At 33.1% G+C, this 27,804-nt stretch overlaps 3 protein-coding genes across 9 annotated transcripts in view; all 3 read left to right on the top strand.

The window, feature by feature from the left end:
* Positions 1 to 2,475: 2,475 nt before the first annotated feature.
* slc48a1a (solute carrier family 48 member 1a) lies at positions 2,476 to 11,448 on the top strand. 4 transcript variants are annotated; one of them, XR_012398290.1, is made up of 4 exons: positions 2,476 to 2,714; positions 5,101 to 5,268; positions 5,647 to 9,162; positions 9,472 to 10,490. XR_012398290.1 is itself a non-coding variant. In XM_073938272.1 (3 exons), the coding sequence occupies exons 2-3, from the start codon at positions 5,136 to 5,138 to the stop codon at positions 5,781 to 5,783; spliced, it is 270 nt and encodes an 89-aa protein (XP_073794373.1). In that variant the 5' UTR covers positions 2,476 to 2,917; positions 5,101 to 5,135; the 3' UTR covers positions 5,784 to 11,448. The 4 variants fall into 4 exon arrangements, 2 of the variants coding, with proteins under 2 accessions (XP_073794373.1, NP_001002424.1); XR_012398291.1 differs by having other exon boundaries at positions 2,476 to 2,917; XM_073938272.1 differs by having other exon boundaries at positions 2,476 to 2,917; positions 5,647 to 11,448.
* A 1,464-nt stretch (positions 11,449 to 12,912) lies between these two features.
* Positions 12,913 to 26,221, top strand: si:ch211-226m16.2. 3 transcript variants are annotated; one of them, NM_001204373.1, is made up of 12 exons: positions 12,913 to 12,959; positions 13,077 to 13,180; positions 14,590 to 14,651; positions 16,389 to 16,421; positions 18,961 to 19,132; positions 20,512 to 20,559; positions 21,089 to 21,239; positions 21,331 to 21,440; positions 21,518 to 21,575; positions 24,095 to 24,283; positions 24,375 to 24,455; positions 24,647 to 26,221. In NM_001204373.1, exons 3-12 carry the CDS (start codon positions 14,636 to 14,638, stop codon positions 25,019 to 25,021), a joined length of 1,233 nt encoding a protein of 410 aa, NP_001191302.1. In that variant the 5' UTR covers positions 12,913 to 12,959; positions 13,077 to 13,180; positions 14,590 to 14,635; the 3' UTR covers positions 25,022 to 26,221. The 3 variants fall into 3 exon arrangements, with proteins under 3 accessions (NP_001191302.1, XP_021325385.1, XP_073793988.1); XM_021469710.3 differs by having other exon boundaries at positions 12,921 to 12,995; positions 24,647 to 26,213; XM_073937887.1 differs by lacking the exons at positions 12,913 to 12,959; positions 13,077 to 13,180; positions 14,590 to 14,651; positions 16,389 to 16,421; positions 18,961 to 19,132 and adding an exon at positions 19,163 to 19,378 and having other exon boundaries at positions 19,997 to 20,559; positions 24,647 to 26,213.
* Positions 26,222 to 26,966: 745 nt separating this feature from the next.
* Positions 26,967 to 27,804, top strand: part of plxna2 (plexin A2) — a 775,253-nt gene continuing 774,415 nt past the window's right edge. Inside the window, exon 1 of one of the 2 annotated variants that reach the window (XM_073939239.1) lies at positions 26,967 to 27,199. The gene's annotated coding sequence lies outside the window, so the exon portion shown is untranslated. Of the gene's footprint in view, positions 27,299 to 27,804 lie in introns of both variants that reach the window. The other variant, XM_073939238.1, reaches the window with a different exon arrangement.

Here is a 27,804-nt window from a genome sequence, read left to right as displayed (position 1 = left end):
ACAGAAAAAAACTTAATATGACCCATGAAATGTTCTGCCTTTGTGCTTTGATTTCTTTGTTTGCTCGTTTCTACACCGGTAGACAGCGCTAAAGTCCCGCATCTTCACGTAATAACACTGACTTGACTAGTGCGGTTGAATGACATTTGTCCTGGGAGCACTGTACCAATGTGGCGGCGCTATTGATGCATGCTCAGGTTCCCTATGCGATATCTAGTGTATATATCTATGGGATTCGCCATGCAAAGTGACATTTCCCCCACTGCTTGGCCAGACCAAAACAGAAAAGAGGATGCAGTATAGCTGTTTTTTTATAAAAAAAAAAATTTATACTGTGACTGTATACAGTAAATACTTCTGTTGATGGCATATGTAGACCACGATTTCTGCAACTTTGTGTTGGTTGGGATGAACACTGTGTACACTGTATTTGTGGGGAAAATACAGTAAAATATATTTGGTAATTGTTTGTTTTGCATAATATTTTACAATGCACTTCTGTAGGCCTGCTGTCTGTAGTAAAGTGTAACACTGAAAAAAAGGCTTACAGAAAGTCATAATGATGAGTGAAGAAGAAGTGGTCAGAGTGTTTTACATTCAGCACATCAGTGTTTAACTGATCTTATGAATGTCTATTGATGTGATGGCTTGTGTGTGTCATTTGAAAACAAAAGACCATTTTGCGAAGAAATCACATTGTTTTGAGCGTAGAGTTTCATTTTGCAGAAGAATTGAAGAGTTTTGCCCAATGTGTGTGTGTTTTGTGATTTGTGTGTAGAGTTCTGACAATATGAGACCTGCTTTCAGAAAATGTGTGTAAACAATTGGAAAAAACTGTAATTTTTTTCTTATACTTTTTAATATATTTCATTTTTGATAACCTATATTTAGTCGCTGTAATTCATTCATCTATTCATTTTCTTTTCGGCTTAGTCCCTTTATTAATCAGGGGTCTCCACAGTAGAATGAACCACAAATTTATCCGGAGCATCCGGAGGAAACCCACATGAACACTGGGAAAACATGCAAACTCCACACAGAAATGCCAACAGACCCAGCCGGGGCTCGAACCAGCTAAATTCTTGCTGTGAGGTAATCGTGCTACCCACTGTGACACCCGAGTCTTTGTTCTGCTGTGAATTGTTTTATTAAATGTTGCAACAACAACAAAAAATGAACAAGACTGCACAGATGATTGGACAAACAGTAAAGACTAAGCAATTAATTATAAAACTATAGTAATTAGGAGTCATTTCTTGAAAGATGAGTTCATGGATTATTTTATTTGATAAAGTGCAAAAAGATAATTTTTTTTGTGGTTTGCAGTCTTAAATATATAGTAGCAAAAAAGTATCTTACATATTACGCATGAATATTTTATGTTTGTTTTGATCATCCTCCATTTTGTGTGTGTGTGTGTGCGTGTGTGTGTGTGTGTGTGTGTGTGTGTGTGTGTGTGTGATAACGCTGAAAAAAATCAAGGAAGCACTTCAAAGCTATTTGGTTCTGAAATAATTACGTTTTCAGACTTGCATGCATGCACACACACTCAAGTTTTTTATGTATTTATTTTTTGGTGATAATAATAATATTTCAGATTTTAAAGACATTATATCAGCAGTTTATCAAAAATTCAGCATTTTGTTCAACACAAATACCTGATTTATTGCAAATCCAGAGAACAAATAATAACTTTGAAGCAACCTCTTGTAATTTCCAAAGCTGGAAATATGCGTAACCTGCATAAATATATATGGTTCAACACATAATATAATATAATATAATATAATATAATATAATATAATATAATATAATATAATATAATATAATATAATTAATATAATATAAAACAATATAGTATTATATAATAATATAATATAATATAATTAATATAATATAATATAATATAATATAATATAATATAATATAATATAATATAATATAATATAATATAATATAATATGTGTATATTGCTGCGTCCCAATTCGCATACTATCCTTCCCAAATAGTATTTATAAGAAGTGTATAAATACTTGACGTGAATTCGATTAGAACTACAAACTTGAGTAAAAAGTGTAAACAAACTACAAACATGGCGGACGCGAGAGAACAACCGTCACGTAAAGAGCCTTAGGTAAAGTTGTTTGAATGACTATTAATTAATATCTACCCTATTGGAACATATGTAAGTACGTGTTCCGTGTTATATTTCATCTGAAACAACAATGTGAGCTCTGTATAAGGACGTATTTGGAGTATTGGACATTAACTTCTGAATGCACAATTATCCAAAAAGATCTAAGGAGATTTCTCTGCACCATAGACTCGCGAATGGCAGATTAACCTACTGCTGCATCTCCAAGAAAGTAGGTAATTACATATAATAAAATGTGGATGATGTGATCGTGCGAACATCTGCTTTTACAAGGTTGTTGACTATTGCTATGGTGATACGGCAGAGCTCTTCCGGGTCGTGCAGTCGTGTTTACGAAATAGCGGGTCTGCATTACATAATCCCTCATCGATGGTGTAATCCTTCTCCTTTTTCACAGCGGTCTTTACTTCGGTACTTTATACATTATCAATGGGTCCAAACAGGATCTACATCAGTGTTGGATATTCCACGTTCGGGATGCTGGTGGGGTTTTCGGCGTTTATCGTGTGGAATGTGGTTTATAAACAGCCCTGGACGGCGGCGATGGGCGGATTATCAGGTCTGGAAATAAACTCAAGGCCACACAGTCACTGACTTTACACATCTGCTGTTAAATATAAAGATTTCACATCCTGTTTCTTTAGCTGACATGATTTATTTATACTTTGTTGTTGTTGTATGGTTTGTGTGATATTGCGGTCGGCAGGATCTGCGGGTGTCACTTTGTATACAAACATTAAGCCACACAGTCTGCAGTTTAAGGTTAGTCTTTATAGCATATATAAAAATATGTTAAGGTTACTTATATATAAGAATATGATCATTTTAGATCGATAGAGAGGAATAAATAAACATGTTTGCATGGGTCTAGGACAGGGCGTCCGCATTTACAAATTTACAAGTCATATTACTTAAATTTACTTAAATATTAAAGTGTCTACTTTGATTTTTCGAATGACTTTTAAGAAAACAAAATGTCCCAATTTTTATTGGTAATGTTCATTTTCATTCAATGTACAATATATGTTTGTGTAAAAAATGTAACTTATTCTGACATTTATATGAAGAGTTCAGATGCAAAAGCCTCCAAGTGCCATCTAGAATTTTCTTCTACATTGAGCATTTTCTCTGCCTCTTATGTTTATGTTCAGTTATTTCATGTTAAAATTGCTAAAAATAACCAATTTTTTGCCATAAAAGTGAAATTACTGAATCAAAACATGGAGACCTAAGATTAATGTTATTTAGAATACATTTTCTGATTGGAGTTAGAGGTTTTTACGTCTGAATTCTTCATATATATATATATATATATATATATATATATATATATATATATAGAGAGAGAGAGAGAGAGAGAGAAAGAGAGAGAGAGAGAGAGAGAGAGAGAGAGAGAGAGAGAGAATAGAATAGAATAGAATAAAAGTCCTAGTGGTGTTGTAAAGGATACTATATGAAAAATATTTTGTGGCTTCACTGTGATCATTAAATCACGTAATCCTTTAATTAGTTTCTGTTTAACAATTTGACTTTTCAGTAAGTGTCTTCTATAAATTGTGTATATTAGTAACCATTTTTGCTCAGTGTAATCATGTAATCAGGACATAATCCTAGTTTTATTGCACAATAGTTTCACCTACTGTATATGTTTGTTGTGTGCGTGTATCAAATGTATATATCTATATATATATATATATATATATATATATATATATATATATATATATATATATATATATATATGAAGTATAATAATTAAGTATTTAAATAGTTTCATGTCAACTAATCAAATAAGCTATGTTTGTGTATGCCTTTTGATTTTATTTTAGTAAAAAATTGTTATGCTGAACTTAATAAAAATCTGCAGCTGTCACTTTGTGTATAAGACACAGTCTGCAATGCATAGTTGGTCTTTAATGATATATATATAAAAAACCCTGTGTGTGTGTATGTAGTTTTTGTAAATATGCCGATATATGATTATTTTAGATTGACTTAGAGGAAGAAATAAGCATACATAGGTCAAGGACAACGTGAATAAATTTACAAGTGATATTACATAAATATTAAAGTGTCTACTTTGATGTTTCAAATAACATTTAAGAAAACAAAATGTCTGAATTTAATGGTAATGTTCATTTTCATTCAGTGTAACAGATATGTTTGTGTGAAAAACAAAAGTATTTTGACCTGTCCTTACTGGGCCCAGTTTTATTTATTTATTTATTTTTTTTATGTTTCATGTTTTTAATGAAATTATTCAGTTCATCAAGGCAACATTTATTAAATGTAAAAAATATGTTAAATTGTTAAATATTTATAAAAATTTCAAATAACTGCTTTCTTAAAGTATGTAGTTCCAAATGAAATTATTATTCCGGTCATTACTGCTTTTATTACTATTATCATTAATAATAATAATATAATTAATATTAGAGTGATTTCTGAAAGATCATGTGACTTTGAAAACTGGAGTAATAAAGCTGAAAATTCATCTTTAAAATTACTGTAATAAATGATTAAATTAAATGATAAACTACTTTTGAGCAGTTATTTTATAGTGCAATAACATTTCACAATTTTAGAATTTGTACTGTATTTTTGATGAAGTAAATGCAGCCTTGGTGAGCAGGAGAAGCTTTTTTTATAACATTTAAAAATCCTACTGACCCCAAACTCTTGACCTATAGTGTATAAATATTAAGTATAATAATGAGTATTTCAATAATTCCATGCCAATTATAAAAAAAAAGCTACAGTATGTTTGTTCATACTATTTGATTTTATTTTACTGGCAAATTTTTATGCTGAACCCAATAATATAACATTAAGTCATGGAAAATTAAACCATAACATGCAAAAACACTTTCTTTTCCTCAATCAGTTGATAGATGGCTACTTTATTAAACTTACAGTCTGTGTTTATGCTATATTTAAATCTACAGGAGTCCTGGCGCTCTGGGCTTTGGTCACCCACATCATGTACATTCAGGACTACTGGCGCACATGGCTGAAGGGACTCAAGTTCTTCATGTTTGTCAGCTCGGTCTTCTCCCTCTTAGCTGTCGCTGCTTTCGCCACTTTCATAACTTTATCGGTTATAGAAAAGCAGTGTGAGTACTTTGACATTGACGGAAATATACTTCTGTGAATTATAATGGCATTTTTAAAGGGATAGCTCACTTAAAACTGAACATTCTATCATCATTTACTTACCCTTTACTTGACCTTATCTGTTGAACACAAAGAAGATCATTTTGAGGGCTAGAAATATGATCATTGACTTCCATAGTATTTGTTTATGTAAAATCAATGGTTACAGGTTTCCATCATACATCAAAATATCTTCTTTTGTGTTCAACAGAAACCCATAAAGGTTTGGAACCCCTTGAGGGTGAATAAATAGAGTAAAATTAATTTTTTTTGGGTGAATTATCCCTTTAAAGTGTGTTATCATGTGCAATGCGTAACACGTTCTGTATGTTTTCCAGCATTATCTGACCCTAAGAGCTTCTACCTGTCAGCCGTGTGGAGTTTCATGACTCTGAAATGGGCTTTTCTGCTGGGCCTGTACTCCTACCGCTACCGCCAGGAGTTTGCTGACATCAGCATCCTCAGTGACTTTTGATTGGCTCCTTCAGCTCTAATGGATTTGTAGTTGCCAGTCGGTGGCTTCACCTGCCAACATGAAGAAGATGGAAGGATGGATGGATGGTTTTCCTTTTTTAAATACCGTCTTAACGGCCTCTTTCTTTCACAGAAAAGACTCAAATCTCATCCCCTCCTTCCCTCAGATTCAGGCCCTGTAGTAGGAAGTCAGTGAACATCAGCCTCTTTTCTTGTCAATTTGAGTTGATAAGGGGTTTTCTACTGATGCTGGATGAAGGTATGTTAGTGTTTGATTGTAAGTGGATACACTAATATATGGTCACAGGATGTTGTTACTTTACTCAGGGCAACTTCTTTCCAAAATGTCAGATGTGAAATGAAGGCTCTCCTTCACTGTCAACAAAAGAAAAATGTGCAAAAACTGTATTTTTTGGAAACAGCGTCTCGTTGGACCAGTTCTCTGTAAATGTCGCTTTTGATGGGTGGATATTAGTCCCTCAGAGCAGTGGAGCGACTTTGGTTGACGGCTGGACCATACAATCAATTCAGACACAGCATTGGTATTTGTAGGAAATAATATACAGTTTAAGTCAGAATTATTAGCCCCCCCCCTCCCCCCCCCCAATTTTTTTTCATTTTTTAAAAAATATCCCAAATGATGTTTAACAGAGCAAGAACATTATTACGGTATGTCTGATAATATTTTATGTTCTGGAGAAAGTCTTATGTGTTTTATGTCAGCTAGAATAAAAGCAGTTTTTAATTTTTTAAAAGCCATTTTAAGGTCAAAATTATTAGCCCCTTTAAGCTATATATTTTTTCGATAGTCTACAGAACAAACCATCGTTATACAGTAACTTGCCTAATTATCCTAACCTACCTAGTTAAGCCTTTAAATGTCACTTTAAGCTGTATAGAAGTGTCTGGAAAAATATCCAGTAAAATATTCTGTACTGTCATCATGGCAAAGATAAAATAAATCAGTTATTAGAAATTAATTATTAAAACTATTATGTTTAGAAATGTGTTGAAAAAATCTTTCTGTTAAACAGAAGTTGAGGGAAAAAATAAACAGGTGGGCCAATAATTCAGGGGAGCTAACAATTCTGGCTTCAACTGTAGTAAACACTGCATTGTAAACACATGTACGAAATGAGTAAGAAGTAATAAGATCCTGGTAGATGAGGGCATTGTCTTTCACTTGGGATGGGCGATACCAATTATTTTCTTTCTAATCCGAGACCAAGTATTTCAAGACTAGTATTGTCAATACACATTTATTCATTCACTTTCTTTTCGGTTAGAACTTTTATTAATCTGGGGTCACCACAGCAGAATGAACCGCCAACTTATCCATATGTTTTACATAGCAGTTGCCCTTCCAGCCGCAATCTATCACTGGGAAACACCCACACATTCCCATTCACACAAATACACTACGAATAATTTAGCTTACCCAATTCACCTGTACCGCATGTCTTTGGACTGTGGTGGAAACCGGAACACCTGGAGGAAACCCACGCCAGCACATGCAAACTCCACACAGAAATGCCAACTGACTCAGCTGGGACTTAAACCAGCATCTTGCTGTGAGGTGAGAGTGATAACCACTGAGCCACCGCGCTGTCAGTCACATTTCTTCCAAATTTCAAATATAAAATATAGAAATCCAGAGAAATGCAGCAGTTCTGACTGTAGTTGTGACTAAAAATCAGGGTTATTCCACCAAGATACAGTTAAACCATAAACTTCTAAAAATGTCACATTTTTGGTTTTTATATGCAAATACTAAATGCTCTAAACAACAATATAAACATGAATAATTGTTTATAGTCTTCATGTAAATGAGAACTAAACTGAAAAATCTAATTGCACTAATATGTTTTCACAAAATATTATAGCTGGGCAAAGATTTATCGCATCCAATATAAAAGTTTGTTTTGACAAAATATATGTCACACACACACACACACATACTCATACACTATGGACAATTTAGCCTACCCAATTCACCTGTACTACATGTCTTTGGACTTGTCGGGGAAACCGGAGCACCCTGAGGAAAACCCACACAGAAATGCTAACTGACCCAGCCGGGGCTTAAACCAGCTTGCTGTGAGGCGATCATGCTGCCCACTGCGCCACAGTGATGCCCAATATCGATATTGATACTTCAAATAAATATGTTATAGTGATTTTATAATGTTTTTTAAAATCACTTTCAGTATCATTATTAAATAAAATAGACATAATTCTTTTTTTTACATGTATTAAAATAACAAAATGTTATTATTTAATAAAAAACTTGCTATATAACACCATATATAACAAAAAATAAATAAAACATTGCACAAACATTGTTTAATAAAAAAAAAGAAGCCACTTCTTCCCTTTAACTTTTTTTTAAATGAAACAAATGACTGTTAACACTCTCCTTTTAGGCCTGCTTTTCTTTGATCAGTGGCGTATGGTTTTGTGACAAGTATCACACGCAACCTCGTCATTATTAACTGGAGTAAAATAGCTCCAGATTATACTTCTATTTCATTCAGTCATAATGGCCGCAGCCCCGTGCTCGAGTTTTAAATTTACGCTGAGTGTGTGTATTGTGCTTTGAAAGTGTGAGGCTGTGAGCAAATACTGACCCATTAGCGGAGATGCGGCGTAGTTCCCATTTCTGTTTCTATTTAAGAAAATATTTATATACCATGCAGCACTGTCTTGATTACTATTATTTAGATATTTAAATCTGTGATCACTTAAAATAGGGAGGATACTTCTATTTAAGAATCGATCATTTTGATACATTGCCAGTATCGAAAATATTGATACTTTAGGATCAAGCTGCTCACCCCTATATCTTTCACTACAAACTACTCTCAAAGTTTTCAAATAATGTTGAACAATATCACATCACCATCATCATGTCACCGTTTGAGACTAGATGTCTTGTAGCTGTTAGTGATGGCTGCCTTCAAAATGTGGCGAATTACTGAACAGGTTTTATAGATTTTACCTGATCTCAGATCAGTTTATGAGTTTTTAGCTGTTTTAATGAGACATTTGTAAAAAAGAAAAGTAATAATATTTGTCACTAGTCTCTTGTTGTACTATTACCAAATATTATGCAGACACAAATAGGGATATTTCACCCAAATATGAAAATTGCCTCATAGTTTATTCTCCCTCATGTGGTTTTAAACCTTCATGAGTTTCCTTCTTTTGTTGAACACAATAGAGATTTTTTGAAGAATGTTGGTTGCTGGGAAACATCGCCTTCCATAGTGAAAGTTAATGGGTGGCACAAAGCAAACACTTTGAAACAGTGAATCATTTTGCAAAGCAATTGGTTGGAAGCTTTAAAAAGCTTAATTCCTCCAATCACTTGTCATTTTAGCGTAGTAAACTTCAGTGTGTCTATGAATTTTACCTCAAGATCTGTGTGCTACGAGCACAATGTGTAAAATTAAGTATATGTGATTTATCTATGGTTTGGCCTGAACAAATACATGGACCATAAGCTGCTTGTCTACTGTCCACAAATACTTGGCATTGTTTGATGTCTCTTTAAAACAATCTCTGAATTTGAGACCTTTGTACATTTTTATTATTGGCTCATTTTTGACCGTTTTCTATTTCATCTAAAATTCAATAATGCTGTTTTGCTTGTTATTTAATCATGTATTGTAAATCGATGTACTCTATAGTTTGAGTGTCAGCACTGAGGTCTACTTGCTTTCTCGCCTGTCCACTGCTTCAGAGGGATAATATCCACGCTTAACTTAAAATGTCCACGTTAAAAATATGCATTCTAAGGGTATTATAATCGATCATTTCAAGGTGGTCATGTCATTGACCCATTAACATTTCCTGCTTGTTATCAAACTATTTCATAACTATGGTTAACTGTGTAATAACTTAATGTTAAAACAGCTATCTTAACATTATTTATTAATATGGAGCTCTTTTTGGATTCTCGGAATCTATAGAAATTAAAAGTGTAAAACAGGAAATACGTTGGGACCATTGTTTTTGTTTAAATCTCTCAAAATGGTCTATAAAGTTTTTAGGTTTGAAACCCCAAACCTGCTGCTTTGCTGGAAATGCACTAGTAGCAAGTTGTTTTCACTATAAAGGTACAACATTTGCACATTTTATCTGAACAGGAGTATGATGAAGGACTTGAAGGATGGGCTTCAGTCAGTGAAGGAGCAAGTGACTTTGATTTAAAATTGAATTTACTGATTTGGTTTGCCATTATTCAGACATAGTGTTCATCATTGTTTGCCATATGTTGTCGCTTTTTACATGTTTATATTGAGATTTATTTATGAATAATAGTTGAGGATTATCCACGGGTGTGTTTGGAACTGCATACAAGGATTTCTGCTGTATGTACAATCACATTCAGAGGTTTGGGGTTGATTGTTTTAGAAACAAAAAACAACTTAAGAACACTAAAACTGTGTTTATCTGTTCCAAAATACAGAATTTAAAGTAGCTGTTTTCTATGTGAATATGTTTTTGTAAATGTAATTTAGTCCTGTGATGGCAAAGCTGAATTTTCAGTAGTCATTACTCCAGTTTTCATTATCATGCAGTCCTTCAGAAAACAATTGTAATATGCTAATTTGATTATTTTTTTGTCATCGATGTGATGAGCCTGTATTGTGAAACAGTCAGGATGTTCAATAGAATCAAAAAAGAATTAAAAGTGTTAAAGATTTACTGTCATTTTGATAGTTTTTTAAAACTACTGACCCCATTCTTTTGAATGTATGCAACGCTGCACTCAACACTATGTCCCACAATGCAGTGCATCCCTTTTTAACATCTTTGACTCATTATTTAATCACATTGTTAAATGACTTGCAAACATACAACGTGCATTATTACTCAATGTAGCATTTTAAGGCTTTGTTTTGGATACTATGCTTATAGGCATACGAAATATTCGGCAGTATCACTAGCATGTTGTTCCGAAAGGTACCCATGATACATTATTTGTGTGCAGTTCCTCTATTTGCCATTAGGAAGCGTGGTGGAGCAATTTAATGGTGGTCCGCTGTCAATATATCACAATGTATGTAAGCTCTAAATTATAGTTCACAGAATTGACCATATTGTTTAATGCTTATTATCTGTTGTGTCATTTTAAGTGTAACTTTTCTTCAGGATGTTCTACCAGACAAAACAAGTTTGTGTTTATGTTTTCAGAGTCATTTAGTCCTTTATGTTGAAAGTCTGATGCTCAACTAGGCCTATGTTTTCTGAAAATTTGCTGATGTTGAAGGAGTAGTTTTCCACAAAAATCATGCCATCTAAATTTAAAGTGTTTATATATGACAACGGGTTTGGAACAACATGATAAAGGTGAGAAAATGAACAAAACATTATTTTTTGTAGCCAAAAAGTAACAAAACAGATTACTTTGCACTAGGTCTTTGAGATATGTTACATTGTTTGTATCAATTTTTTAATAGAGTTTTACCAACAGTTCACTCATAGGTCATAGCATGTATGTAAAGCAGTTTTGTACTGTTTGCTTTTAACCAGCTGTATTCAGATTCATTGTTGATTACAGTTCTACTACCTGCAGTTTAAAACTTTGCACAGTACTTGTTATATTTTGACGTTTGAAGGGGATTAAAGTGAGATTAAAGTTTAATTTATCCCACAAATCATCTTTGGTTGCTTGTCTTTGGTCCTGAGCACATTTAAAGGGTCACAAAACCCTAAAACCATTCTTTGAGATGTTGACACATGTACTGTATATAATTGAAATCAGAATGATTTGCCCTCCTTTTTCAAATATTTCCCAAATAATGTTTAACAGGGCAAGGACATTTTACTGTATGACTAATATTATTCTTTCTTCTGGAGAAAGTCTTATTTGTTTTATTTCGGCAAGAATAAAAGCAGTTTTTAATTTTTTAATAACAATTTTTAGGTCAAAATCTAAGCTTTATATTTATTATATTTATATAGCCCCTTTAAGCTACATATTTTTTTCGATGGTCTACAGAACAAACCACTGTTATACAATAACTTGCCTAATTACCCTAACCTGCCTAGTTAACCTAATGACTATAGTAAAGCCTTTAAATGTTACTTTAAGCTGTATAGAAGTGTCTTGAAAAATATCTAGTCAAATGTTATTTACTGTTATTATGACAAAGATAAAACAAATCAGTTATTAAAACTATTATGTTTAGAAATGTGTTGAAAAAAATCTTCTCTTTGTTAAACAGAAATTAGGGGAAAAAATAAAGGGGCTAATATTTTTTTTGTGGCACACAAAAAAATAAATAAATTCAATTTAGTTATATGTTTTGTTTTTTGCAAATTAAATATTGTGGTTTTAATTTAATTAATCACTGTTGAAATGTTGCAGATTATTCATGCAATGTTTCAGCAAGTTGTTTAGTTTAAAAACACTTCATATATACATATATACATGCATATATATATATACATGCATACATATATATATATATGTCTGTATATATATATATATATATATATATATATATATATATATATATATATATATATATATATATATATATATAGTCAAAAATATATATAATTTTTCAGTTAGTTTTCACATACTTTTATAACACAGCTTACAGTATATGCCATGTCTAAAATTAATGAAGATTAATCAATTAATTAATAAAACAAACAAATGAACAAACTGAACAAAAATCATTACACATATACTCGGTTTAAAGACCCTAATAATATTATTTTTCCATATTCCTTTTTGGGCCACAATATTATTAATACATTATTAATACTATTGATGTACCTTAAGGTAAATATTACATTGCCATTGCTGTCATTTGAAGGTGTGTGCGTGCTGTCAAGCACAGTCGGAGAGGGGTAGGGACTGTGAATTAGCTACGTCAGTGGCACCAATCAATCCCAAATTTTGGGGCTGCTATTTATTTACTTATTTGTTAAAATGTTGTGAATTTACGCAAGTACATTTCAATTATAATATCAACAGCAAGATCATATTGGGGTGGCCATGCTTTATGTCTTATATTTCACCAGTAAATGAAAATTGGTTGTTTTAGCTGTGTTTAGAGCAAACTTTTGCATTTGTCAGCAGCAGGGGGCACTACTTCCACAACTTCCGCCTCTTTCCTCTGTTGTTTTTACCTCAGATGATGGCTAGTAGTATGTACAGGTAGTGGCTTGTCAATTGTATCAGCAACATTTAAATGTAAAACTTAATTTGATTCATATTACAGGTTTATTGAGATTTTCAGTCCTTTTTAAAGTGTTGGCGCTATGCTGTTTGCAGGTTGATACAGGTTAATCTGGAATGAGGAAGAGGATCAGTCTTTAAACCCATCAACATATGTCCATGACATATTGTTAGGTTACATTTAAGGAACATTTTCAGAAGTAAGTATTTCTCAAATTTAAACTTGCATCATGATATTACTACACCCACTTTTAGGTGAATAACTTTGTATTGACAATAGCTTGTGAAACGTATGAAATTGCAGGTTAATGTCACTAACACATTACATATGGAAACGAGCCGCGGACTACCAAATTCATCTCTTGAGATTTATAGTGTAAAACAATGCAGTATCGAATAAATCCAGCTTCCGAGAACATAAAAGACATCTTAAAAACTCAAAAAGTACAATCTCAACTTTTTTCTTACGTTTAACAAGAAAATGGTTACAGATGCTTAGTTAGGAATGATTAAGGTAAAGTTGGTTTTATATTTGCACATTCAGAATTTCTTCTTAATAATATAATTTCAGAAAAGTATTCAGTGCAAATTCTCAATAGTGAAATCATTTTAGCAGCCAACAACCATCAAAGTGCAACATTGTTTACAGTCAATTTAATAGTGGTAACGTTAATGTTTTAAAGTCATACTTGCATGTGATTTCAGTCCGAAAATTTTAAGTACCATGGTAAACAATGTATGGAGCTGTCACTGAACGAATGTGCAAATTTAAAACCAACTTTACCTCAATTTAGGAATGAACGTCATACAGTCTCGTGCAGTCACAAGAGACAATTGTTGAACAAAAATAGTGGCTTCAGCGTTTGTGGGGGGAAATGTCTTTCAGAATAAAAGGACGTTTTTTTCTGAGAGAAAATCATTTCGTTATTGCATTTATAATTTGAAAAGTCAATTCAGGAAACAACTTATTTTAACTTTTGTTATCAAGTCTGCAATACACACTGCGTGCTAGAGTTTTTATGTAAACAGGACACGTGCTGCTGCTCCTCCAGTCAGTGACGCTGACATGGCAAATATGCGAAAAAGCAAGTCAACTCAGGGTTTAAGAATATATACTATGTGAAACATCAATTATGAATACGCAGGAATTTAGAAGTTATCCTGGTTTAATTTTGACCAGCTTGAAGCAATTTTAGGATAACGTTTAGTTAAGGTTAAAAATGACCCAGGGTTAAAGTCTACATACTTCTGACTACAAGAAATTGCCGACCTTAATCAAATATCGGAAATATGTTAACAGAAAATGTAAATTATTAAATATAAATGTAATTAAGCTGTTGTCCAGTAATTCTATTCAGGTTAATGATGTTTAATAATAATGTTACTAATGTCTTTGTCATCTGCAAGATTTGCTGAAAAGCCCTAAAATATTCAGTCAGTATACTGTTTTAATGTGAACTTGGTATGTGCAGAAAGAAAGGTTGAGGTCTGTTATGGCACTGTAGGCTTCAGGATGTGGGTTTAGATCAGCAAAGTGTAAAGCAGAAGGGGAACTATTGGGGCTAAATGTTGACACAGGAAGTTCTGTCTGTATGTTTATGATATACAGGCTGTTTTTACCAGACCACACAGCCGCAGTGACTTCTGCAGGAACAATGCATATCAGCAGAGGCAAGTACATCATTTTGTTTTTAAAATGCTATTTTGGGACAGTTTTGGATAATTTCTTTCTTAAATATTGTAATGTATTGGATAATATGCATATATAATAAATCCATTAAAAAAATATATAAAATGTTTTAAATATATATTTTCATATTTTGTTCAATATATTTGCGAACAAAATTATTATTATTATTATTATTATTTTATAGTTCTGTCTGTCTGTCTGTCTGTCTGTCTATATATATATATATATATATATATATATATATATATATATATATATATATATATATATATATATATATATTGTTGATATCAGAATTATTAGCCCTCTTGTTAAATTGATTTTTTACAAATATTTCTTCCCTGGTTTGTTTAATGAACAGAAGATTTTTTTTCCAACACATTTCTAAACATAATAGTTTTAATATCTCATTTCTAATTACTGATTCCTTTTATCTCTACCATGATGACAGTATATAATATTTTAGTAGATATCTTTCAAGATACTAGTATTCAGCTTAAAGTGACATTTAAAGGTTTAATAAGGCAATTGTGTAACAATGGTTTGTTTTGTAGACAATTGAAAAAATAAATAGGTGTTCTATTTGATAGCTATTATATTTTTTACTAATACAAGAAGGCTAATAATATTGACCTTATGGTTTAAAAAATAAAACTGCTTTTATTCTAGCCAAATAAAACAATATATACAAAATATTATAGTAAATATTGTGAAAAAATTATATGTATTTTATGATATTTATAATGTTACAAATGCTTATTTTGGAGTAAATTATGTTGTTTTAACCTTTTATTCATCAGATAATCCTAAAAATATAACAATTTCCACAGAAAAAAAAGTTTTTTTATCAATCTTTTTTCACGCAAATGCTTTTGTAAGCAAGTATTTTACAGTACTTTAGAAATACTCAAAAATGTCTGTGTCAATGTTTTCAAACTATTATGTTTGATTTACTAAAGTCACACAAGTGGCAATTTCACATCTGTCACATCCATAATGACACTTTTTTTTCTTATAAATGCAAAAATATTAAATAAAATAAAATAAGTCATGTTTGTTCTATTGAGAGCCGACTCTTATCCTTTTGATTAACATTATTTCTTTTGGTTTGTGCAGTTTAATTCACAGAATTTACTTTTACTTTTTTGGGTCACATCCATAGCGCATGTTTGTTTTTCTCATTTAAAGTACAAAATAGGTTTACAGATTAATATTTTTTTGATCCCATAACTCTGTGGTTAGTAATTTTGCAAAATATAAAGAGATGTTTTGATATAATGTTAACATATACTTTCTTTATGAATTTATGTTTTGAGTTTTTACTGCAAATGTCACTTCCATAACACTGGAATTGCTTGTATATTTATACTGTATCTAAAATAACTATGCTAATTGATATTAATTTTGCTAATTGATGTTTAGAATCTGAATTAAATACTACAAAATGTAACAAAATCCATATTTAAATGAATGCATTTAACCTGTTACATAATTGCATCATATTTCATTGCTACAAAATGGAACATTTGAGTGCTGCTTGTAACAACACTTACAAGCACATCAGGATGTGGGATTTTATTTAGGTTTCCTCTACTGAAACAGCCACAGACCTCCCAACTTTCATGAAAAAACCAACAAACCAAATAACATCAATTTCTCATGATCTTCTTTGTAAGATATTGCATATCAATGTAAATTATCTTTATATTGTTTTTCAGCTTTTGCGTTCCTGTGCCTGGTGGTTTCAGTGGGTAAGATTGTAGTAGCTGTTTCAAATGTCATTCTGTTTTTAGTTCTCAGCACATTTGTGGTTGTGTCATGCGTAGTGAGATGAAAAATTTAAGAGGCGCAACAAGTTTTAAAGTGATACTTCACCAAGTAAATAAATAAATACAAATTTATCATTTACTCACCCTCTACTTATACCAAACAAAAACAAAAAGCAAATATTTTGAAGAATGTTGTAAACCAGAACCCTGTAAGGTCCACCCAGTTGGCTCAATAAAGGTGTCCGCTGGTGGATGAAGGTACACTGCCTGTTTGGTCTTTCCAGTGCACATTGTTGATTTACTTCAAATTTAACTCTTTCTGACTCCAATTTGAGTATGAGGTGGTTTAGAATATTAATATCTTTATCTTTCGTTTTATCTGACTCCAATCATAAAACGTTAAGAAGATTATATCAATATTTAATTTAGATAAATTAACTATATATTATAATAAAATCATAACTATTACATTTGTTCTTTTGGGTGATCATGCCGCTCTGAGGAATCACCTCAGCCGATGGTGTCCCTCACGGTCACACTCTTGTCAGTCTTGATTATTAAACAGAGGTAAATGAAACATTTTTAGATAGCCGCTCCCATGCTTGCTCATTGTAAAGTATTTTTGATTAGTCCTTCTTAGATGTACACCCTTGAGTAAAGACAATATTATTTCCAATCAGAGACCCAATTAGGGCCATTATTATAAATGTAACCGTCTACTGTTCTCTATAATAATTTTGGTTTAGCCGAGCCCATGGTTTCCCATATAGATTTAATTTAGAATAATATTACTTTCAAAAAAGGGCCGGGTGCCCTATCTAAGTTAGTTGTGCAACTCCTTGTTTTCCTAGAAGGAAATTAACGCACAATTGAATCAGTATCAAGAGTCAGTCAGATCTCTAAAATACAGTTAGTGTGCCCAATGCTCCATCTCAACTGGATTTTAGGTCGTCTACTGACCTGGCACAGGAAGTGCGGAAACAAAGAGGCGTAATCTACTAGAATGAATAATTTCAGAGTAAGCTAAATATGTTCAAACATAACAATTTAATAGTCAGGTAAATGTGTATTATGCTAATTATTTAGTGAATTTATAAACAACCAATACAAGACGTAACATTCTCAAAGATAAATCCAAGATCAAAAGATGCATACCTGACTTGTAAATATACATAGTATGGAGCATAGGCTCCACACTACAGGGTTATCTGGTTTTAGATTCACGCCCAACATTTAGAAACTTTCCCTTAAGTAGTCAAACCAAGAATCTACTTGAGGAAAGGGGTGTGTTAAATAATAAAAGGCATTTGCATTTAGTGGCATGTTAGATCTGAATATTATCTGCCTATAGAGAACAAATGGTCATTTGAATAGAAGCCCATAGGTAAAGGCACACCCTTAGCAGTGGTCAAAAGATACCTGAAGTTATATATCTATTATTTTGAATATGTCTATTTCCGAGGGAATGAGAACATTGTACCAGTCGCACGGAGATATTTCAAATGATATCAAACATGATAGATAAAGTCACTTGGATTGATATAGAGGTATGAGTGAGTATGTATGAAGAGAGGGTGAGTGAAGAGAGGGGGTTGCTGGGATGCCTAAAATGTAAATGAAGGAAAGAAGAGGAGCTGGCTTTCCCGCATTCCCACCTGGTGACGTGTGAAGCCTATAGTCTCTGTATTTCCAGTATCAAAGAATTTGTGGTATCTCAAATCTTACAGCCAAATGGTAATCAATGTTTTGTTTATGTGTGTTTCTGTTATAAACTCATATTCATTTGTTAATAAATATTTAATATTGTTATATAATATAACATAATTTGTTCTATTAATTTCTGTTATTAACTCATAATATAATGTGACATTTAATTTCAAAGAAGAGAATGTGCACCCTTGAATTGTTTGTAAGTTATGGGTTTTTAAAAGAAGGAGTTGCTATTGGAGCATAACAGATCACGTTTAAGTTGAGTGAAGTGCCGGACCATTGCAATATGGGTGAATCTGACATGGTGGCAGAAAGAAGCTAAAGGTACAGAGCAAGAGAAAATTCATTAATCTGCATGGTCTAAGAGGGCGCACACGGCAATTCATATTTAATTCTGTTAAATTTTGTGAATAGCATTGTTTTATGTCAGTTTACGTGATTGATGTTCTGTGTAAAGACGGATGTTACTAGATTCAGAGTTGCCGTACATGTTCATATGCATACTAGTGGACATTTAAATGAGAGAATGAAAAGGACTCTGAGAAATGCATGTATGCTTTATTGCTTGTTGTTTTCACATTTTCTGCTGAAAAAAGAGAGGGAGAAACAAGTAAACGGCAAAGACATCAGTACGAAGTGTGACTATTATTTTATTTAGACCAGTGCAGCTACAATACTGGATTCCAGCATTCTTCAAAATATCTTCTTTTGTGTTTAAAAGTCAGTTCCAAACATTTTTAAGTTTCATAAGAATATATTGCTTCAGGACGGGTAAATGGTGACTGGATAATGTCTTTGACTGGTGTTTCAGGTGCTCAGAGGACTCAAAGCAGACTGAGCTGTTATCTGGATGTTTTGACTCCGCACACTCGTGAGGGTTCCTGCACTCACATCATTCTGCCCTCCGTCTCCAGCGATGATGAACTTTACCTCCAGAGCCTGACGGAGAATGAATATGATGCTATTCAAAGGATGAAAGAGAGGTCTGATTTTTCAAATCTGTTTCATGTTAGATTACTAAACCAGTGTTCATTAAAGTAATAATGGGATGATAGGCCGTTGTCTGCATTTGTTAATGGTTCAGTATGTAATTTTTTTGTTGTTCAGAATTTGCTAAATTTAATCATGAGTGAAACATGTGCATTATGATTCCATCTTCCAAACTGTGTTTAAGTCTAATTTGAGCCTATAATAAGTTATATTGACATAGTGGCTCAGTGAATAACACTGTCACCTCACAGCAAGAAAGTCGCTGGTTCGAGCCCCGACTGGGCAAGTTGGGATTTCTTTGTGAAGTTTGATGTTCTCCCCCTGTTTGCATGGTTTTCCTTTGGGTGCTTCGGTTTTCCTCACAGTCCAAAGACATTGAAGACATTGACATAGGAGAATTGAAAAAGCTAAATTGGCTGTTGTGTGTGTGTGTGTGTGTGTGTGTGTGTGTGTGTGTGTGTGTGTGTGTGTGTGTGTGTGTGTGTGTGTGTGTGTGTGTGTGTGTGTGTGTGTGTGTGTGTGTGTGTAAATGAGTGTGTATAGGTGTTTCCCAGTGCTTGGTTGTGGCAGGAAGGGCATTCATTTATTCATTTTCTTTTCAGCTTAGTCTGGGGTCGCCACAGTAGAATGAACCGCCAACTTATTCAGCATATGTTATACGCAGCAATTGCCCCTCCAGCTGCAACCCATCACTGAAAAACATCCATACACACTCATTCACTATGGACAATTTAGCCTACCCAGTTCACCTATACCGCATGTCTTTGGACTGTGGGGGAAACCGGTGCACCTGGAGGAAACCCATGCGAACACTTGGAGAACATGCAAACTCCACACAGAAATGCCAACTGACCCAGCTGAGGCTCGAACCAGTGACCTTCTTGCTGTAAGGCAACTGTGCCACCGTGACACCCCGCTGGAAAACATGCTGCATGTGTTGCCGGTTCACTCCACTGTGGCGACTACTGATAAAATAAAGTGACTAAGCTGAAAGAAAATGAATGAATTAATAAGTTATAATATTGGGCCTGTTTTAGGTACAGTATGTTGGGTCGATCCCTGCTGCTGAGAAGTAGCTCTGGCCATGATGTTCTTTTGCAATAGGCTTGCAGTCTTTTTTATTAACCCCTAGGGTTCAAACGTTACTTACCGTAGCTTTGATTATTGTAGTTCAAATAAAATTTTGATATTCATATTTTTTGTGTCCATTTTATTTTTGTTTAAAATAGTTGTGTATGTTTATTTTTTTATTAATATTTGTTTTTGTCTGTATTGAAGGTTTTTGTTTTAGTTATTTTATTACTCCAACATAAATTAAACAAAACACGCAAAAAAGTATGTTTATTTATTTGTTTCTTTATACTTCCCACAGAAATTCAGCTTTGAAGATTTTGCTTGGACTGGAGATCAAATCATCAAGGTACAAAATGTTTAATCTTTTTAATTAAAAAAGTTATCATCATAATAATAGTAACAATAAAAATGTTTCATGAAATACTACTGTTAGAAATTTCATTTTATATAAATTACATTTAATATAAATTTAATGGAATGCTAATAGGTAGTATTATAGTGATATAGTGTGTTTATTACCATTTATATTAAAAATAAATAAATAAAATAATATACATAAGATAATATCTATATAATCAACCCTGAAATTATTCATACCCCCTCATACTACCTCTGTTTTTGTTGTCTGCAAACTTAATGTTTTGTTCAAATGTAAATAAAAGCAGGGAAATGTTATTTCTACAATGATGCCTCTTTTACATTCTCGTATTATCTTTTGGGAGAAGCCTGTGTCATTTCCTTGCTGGTTGAATAAAAGTCAGAATTTGCCAGGGGTATGAATAATTTCAGGCTTGAATGTATATAAATATATAAAAAAATGCTGCAGTTTATTTCCATGTTAGCATCTAAAGAAATCTGAATCTGCTTTTGTTTAGACTGAAACTGATGTCTGCAAATGAAGCTAGTGTTGGGAGTTTCATTCAAACTCTGTTGACGTACTTAAAAGAAAAACGTTTGGATGGTCTAGACGTGATTTGGCTGGATGGCACCCCTTCAGACACAGAGCTGTTCACTGATTTTCTCAAGGCAAGGACTACTTTTTTTGAGATGACGAAACTCCTCTTAATGAGTTTGACTTAAAAAATAAGTAAACTGGAAGCATTCATTTTGTTTGCAGAGTATAAAAGGTGTGTTTGAGGAAGAAATGCGTCCTCTTCTTCTGTCAGCGTCTGTAAAGGAGCCCACTGACAAAACTGTGGCCAGTTATGATGAGCAAATACTTTCACAGTCAGTCTCATTCTCACACACCAACATATTGCACTTGTTGTACTTATTTTTGTACTGAAACTCCTTTTTTTCTAAAGGTATGTGGACTTCATCTCCATTCTGCCTGCTCAGCTCCAAACGGATGGACAGTACATTGTAAATTGCTCATATTTAGTACAATTTGATCATCTTTTTTTTTTTTTTTGGGGCTAAATGCTTAAAGTGTTGAGATACTTTTGTAGATCTTCAACACAAACATTCCCGCCACAAAATCCCAATAGGATATTTCTATTGTTTTTTTATTGTTGTAGAAAATACTTTTTGTGACTAACAAAAGTTGATCATTCTTACACATTTTATGATCATCTTCAAATAATAAAGTCTTCAAATAAAATAAAAAAAATAGTTAAATGTAGACTGAAATTGCAACTTGTAGACCAAAGTTGGCCCATGGTAACTTTTGATTTGGCCCTCAAATCTGAGAAGAACGAATGATGGGGATAGTTTCGGGACTATCAATTCAAATTTAATGTTACCCTTTGTTTGTTTTATTGTTAAAAGCTTACTGAAATTAAACGTTTTAATTAAATGGCGTAAATTAATCAGATTTTGTTAAAATGTACATACTTTTACCCGACAAGAGTCTTTGGTGAGCAAATCAAGTCCAAGGCAGGTTCTGCTTGATTAGAGTATTCAGGATTGAACTCCCCTGTGGAATGAATGTAATTGTTTATATTTTTCTTTGCTGTAAGTTATCTTTTAAAAATGTATTGTGCATTTATTTTGAATTATTAGAAAATTAATTATGATTTACCCATGGCAACTTTAATGTAATGTAGTTTGGTATATTTACCTTCAGCCCACGGCTCATAATGATGTTTGGTTTTTGGGCCTTCATACGAAAAAGTTTGGGCACCTCTGCTGCTTTAAATCATTATTTTAAAATATTTCATTGAAAATTTAAGTCAGAGTAGTTTGTAAAAGTGCAGTTAGAAACGTAGTGAGGCTTTTAAAGCAGATGTAGTGAGTAGATAAGTTTATTTGTTAAAAAAGATGACATTACTGCATTTGGCAACTTCTTCTTGGGCACTTGTTAGAAACCGCTTTTCTTTTAAGACATCTAAAACAAATGTGGTACTAGTGTTGTGCTTTATGTCATAGGATAAAACAAACATGTCATGCATTTCTTGTGTTAACCAAAGACCTAATTTCAGTCATTTGACCACAAACCCAATGAATTCAGGACAGCGTAATCGAAACTAAAAATGCAAGCTTATTTCCCGTTTTTGGCCTACAAAAATATGGCATATGCTGTAGACCGCATAATGTGATTAACCCTACATTTACACTTTTGGCAGTTAAATAAAAACATTTTTAATTGGCATAACACAATTTATTTGGCTTAAATGATCCCTTAAGAAAAAAAAATTGAACTGTAACTATTTGTTGCATCTGTAATTTTTCTAAACTTAAAGGATTTGGTTGAAATCTAAAAAAACATTTGAAATTCATTAATCTTTCAATACAAATACAAATATTTTCATCTTTGTTTTAATAAATGTAAAAGATTCCTTCAAGATTCAACCAAACCAATTTGATGCTTTAAAACAAATGAATTAAAAAATGAATCTGTATGAATCAAGCGATTCTTTAAAGGAACCCTACATACTTGTTAATGTTAGTTTTTCATTTAATATAACCATAATCATATTTGATAGAATATGATTTTCATATAGAAAAGCATGCTTGCTTTAAACCAATGATGTTTAAACAAGGTTCAGGCTGGCTGATGTGTTAAATAAAGTTAAATTAAATCTGTTCATCATCTAAAGCCATCGCCTCTCTTCAGAAAAAATAAACAGCTTGATTTATACTTTCATGCATTTATATTACAGTATCTTAATGATTGTTTTGAAACATTAGAGTTTTGGGTGAATGCACTTTCATTGGAGGATCAGAAATGTTTTAGATGTTATCACACACACACACACACATATATATATATATATATATATATTATATATATATATTAATTTGTGTTTAGAACATGAATGAACGTCTTATAATATTGAAACAACTTTTTTAAATTTAGGGTGAACAAACCATTTAAAATGACTGCTCTTTGAGTACCAGGAATGATGTAGGTCTGACATGTTTGGATCTATCGCATTTATCCATTAACATATTAGCATTCAAAGTCTATATTAAAAGGGTTAGTTCACCTAGACATAAAAAATCAGTTTTTAATTACCCACCCTCATGTCATTATAAACCCCTGAGAACTTTTATCATCTAAATACAAATTAAGATATTTGTAAATGAAATTTGAGAGCTCTCTCATCCTCCATAGACAGCATCAGTCCCTAAACGTTATTAGCATTACCCTAGCATTAATTATTAGCTTCCTCCGAGAGCTGATATTGTTTAATTGTCTGAAACAATTGTTCAAGTGTGCCCGAAAAAGAAACCAAAAATATTATCAAAACATTCAATGTGATTTCAGTGTTTCAACTTTAGCCATACGAAGCTACAACAACACTTCTGTGTGTCTTGGTATCATTGCTGTATATGGAGGACTTAATTTGTGTTCAGAAAATAAAGGTCTCAGGGGGTGGGAAGTGTTTGGTGATTAATAATTTTTGGGCAAACTAATCATTTAACTTTTCTTTTAACAGAGCAAAACAGCCCAACACTGGCAGGACAAACAAGTTGACCTGCAGAAGCTGGGTCTAGTCATGCCTGGTTTTCTTCAGAGGTCACGTCATCGACATCACCACAGAAATCATCCCAAACACGATGATACGACTGCAGAGGAAGGAAAGAAGGATCATGTTCACCTTTTGAACTTGTACCTGGGCGATCAGGTATGCCATAACTGTAGATAGCGTTAGCATTAGCTTAGCATTAGGTATTAGCTTCTGATATTGTTTAATTGTCTGAAACTCTTGTGTTCAGGTGTGTCAGGCTGTTAAAAGTGGACAATTGCAGTTCATTACTTTAACTAGTGTCTCGGATGAGCAAAGTCCTATCAAAGAGGTAAGTAAATTATAAGTATTAAAGTGACATGAAGTGTTAGATAGATGATGAGATCAAATGATGCTGCGTTTACTTGCGTCCAGTAGCGTCCAGTAGCATTGTGACATCAACAGAATTTTTGCGATAATTGATGGTTTAATTTTGATGATAACAATCAACATTACATTAAGTTACAAAATCAACACGTCTAGGTACTCCAGCAAGGCTTTGGAGGTATTGGAGTTGTCCTCATAGATCTAGACGTCTTCGGTAACTCCATGTGTCCGAACATGACTCAAAAAGAAAGAGCGACTGTTGAATCGAAGGCCATCATGCATTCACATCATGGACACAGACGTCATGGACATGGAGATCATCGTCACCATCACACTGGACATCATACCCGACATCATACCCGACATCATGACCGACATCATGGACGACATCATCATGGTCGTCATCATCATGGACATCGCCCTCATCATCATGGTCACCGTCACCATGGCCGTCATCATCACCATCACCATCATCACTCAACTACTACCCAAAGCAGCGTGACCCAGGTAACACCAAAGGGAATGGAGTGAATTTGATGATTGCTGATAAAAGGCATGCTTTTATTAAGTTCTATAACGCATTGTACAATACATTATAGACCTAAACATACAGATTCAGAGAGATCAACAGCAAAATAAGAGAATCAGTTAATAATAATCACTTTAGAGTAAGTTTGATGTGCAATCAAATCACCAAAATTAAAATCAATCTGCATAAAAATAGACACATTTTTCAAAGTTGTTCATAAAGATTATTGAGGTTTTTACAAGAAACTGTAAACAGATAAACTCCTTTTTTTCACTTTCTTTTTTGGACTTTTATTTTACATTTAATTTACTGTTACTTGCTATTTTATTAATATAGTGGACAATATTTGAAGTGGATACAAAAAGTTGTTTAAAATTGACAAGAATGGGTGTTGTTCAAGGATTTGAGGAGAACTTTGTGATGTCACTTCAAATGTTGACTACTGTATAGTGATTGAAAATATGTTTTATATATATAATTGTCTTCCTTTTGTCTTACTAAGAATTTGTATGTAGGCATGGGACGATAACCATGTTCAAGGTATACCACGGTTTGGAAAAGTCAAGGTTTTAAAACTGTCAAAATTTTCTGCTTTGCCGTTTCTAAGGGATGAGAAGCATTTTTTTAAGCTTTTTAAGGACAGCAGAAAAGATCTCCAAAGATGCCATTTTAAATTAAAAAAATAATAATAATCTGAGTGTTTGAAACAAATGAAGACAGCAGAAGTCAATGATTCATTTGAATTATTTAGACTGAAATGTTTACTGCTCTAAAATACTATAAATGTTTCCCAAATTAAAGTATATTGTGTACAAAGGGGCAAAAGGTTTAGATTTTTAAATATTTATAAGGAAAATATTTTTGAGCATTAATCTCAATATCGTATAACTGTGAAATTGTGATATTTTTATCCAAGGTTATCATACCATCAGAATCTTCTACCGGCCCATGCCTATTTGTATGCTGCAGTAATTATAATTTGTTTTTGCGTTCTGGTATTAGCATTTTTCTAAAGTTTTAGTTTCACTATTTGCTTGTTATGAATAATAATTTTACAATGTTATTACATGATGATTTTATGAAGTATTAAAAGCAGAGGTTGTGTTACTGTGTGTTGGAGACCTTAATCTAACAGGCCAATGATATAATAAATCAGTGCAACATTATGAAATAAAATAAATATGTTGCCAAAAATTCTCAGAGGATTCATGTTTTTCTTTATATTTTACCCACTGAAGTCAAGTCAGCTTTGAGTTTATAGTCCATCATAGAATAGACATTGTGTCAGACATTCAACTATTGAGACATGTATGTCATTATCTTGCACGTATCAGAATTTTGTGTTGATTTAATTCAGAAAACGACTTCAGTTTAGATATAATCTAACATGCTAAAGACAGTGACTATTATTATTTATCTCAGGTCAATTCAGTCTTGATTCAGATCAAATCTTGATCTAATCGAATGGCGTCAGTCCATATGCATTAATTCATTTTCTGTTCGGCTTAGCCCCTTTATTAATCCGGGGTCGCCACAGTGTAATAAACCGCCATCTTATCTAGCCTATATTTTAGGCAGCAGATGTCCTTCCAGCCACAACCCAACACTGGGAAACACCCATACACTCTTGCATTCACACACACACACACACACACACACACACACACACACACACACTACGGCCAATTTAGTTCATCCAATTCACCTATAGCGCATGTCTTTGGAGTTGTCGGGAAAACCGGAGGACCTGGAGGAAACCCACATGAACACGGGGAGAACATGCAAACTCCACACAGATATGCCAACTGACCCAGACAGGGCTCAGAGCTCAACTGTCTTGCTGTGAGGCGATTGTGGTACCCTCTGTGACGCCCCTCAGTCCATGTAAAGATTGATAAATTACTTTCTACAAATTAACTATGATTATTCAATGTCAAATCCGCTAGAGAGCGCTGTTATATACGCTACTTTTTGTTTTACATTTTAGAAAACCGTCCTTGAACATGTCCACTTACCATAGTGTTTTTAAAAGCAAATGTAGGAGAAAAGTGCCCTGCAAGCATGTAGTTTTACCTCGAATTTTTTTACATTGCTTTTATTTCGTTTGTGGAATCTCCTTTGCCGGACTCAAACACTAGCTACCAGAAAAAGAGAAGTTGACCATGGAGATGTCAGCTGAGGTAAACATGTTCTATCACTGATCCTGGACACCGTATGCATTTTTTATATTGCGTCTAAGTTGCTTTGGGATTTTTATTTTGAAAGAACTGCTCAAATAGGTCATTTATTAGTTGACAATATGTCCCTGTAAATATCACTAGTGTCAAGACAAGAGGAACAAAAGTTGTTGACGTCGTACTGCCCCCTAGTGTTTATTTGTTTATTTGCAGTTTTTAGCATTTGTTTCCAATGAGCCGGTGTTGCTTAATTTTCTTGGTTGTTTTCGTCCAGAAAAAGAAAAATGAAATCTGTCGTTTTGCTTTACTATCATTTGTTTAAGTTCTGTGAAGATACAAATCAAAAAATTATAATGGTGTATATTTTGCATTAGATTTTTACCAAGCAATCAAAACAACGCTAAATGAAGTTTTATAAAGTTATTTTAGAGAGGAGGACATGATATGATTGATCGCGGCTGGCATCACATTAGTAATCATTGCTAGTCCAATCAAATATCATTGCTAGACCAATCAGAATAATTGTAGCCTTCAATAATTAAGCCCATTCATCCTACCTTCCTCATCTTCGTTTAAGAAGAAACCCCCCATCAACAACAAGTGTTTTT

This window comes from Danio rerio, chromosome 23 (genome assembly GCF_049306965.1).
Source record: "Danio rerio strain Tuebingen ecotype United States chromosome 23, GRCz12tu, whole genome shotgun sequence".
Lineage (NCBI taxonomy): Eukaryota > Metazoa > Chordata > Actinopteri > Cypriniformes > Danionidae > Danio > Danio rerio.
This window is presented reverse-complemented; position numbering and strand designations above follow the sequence as displayed.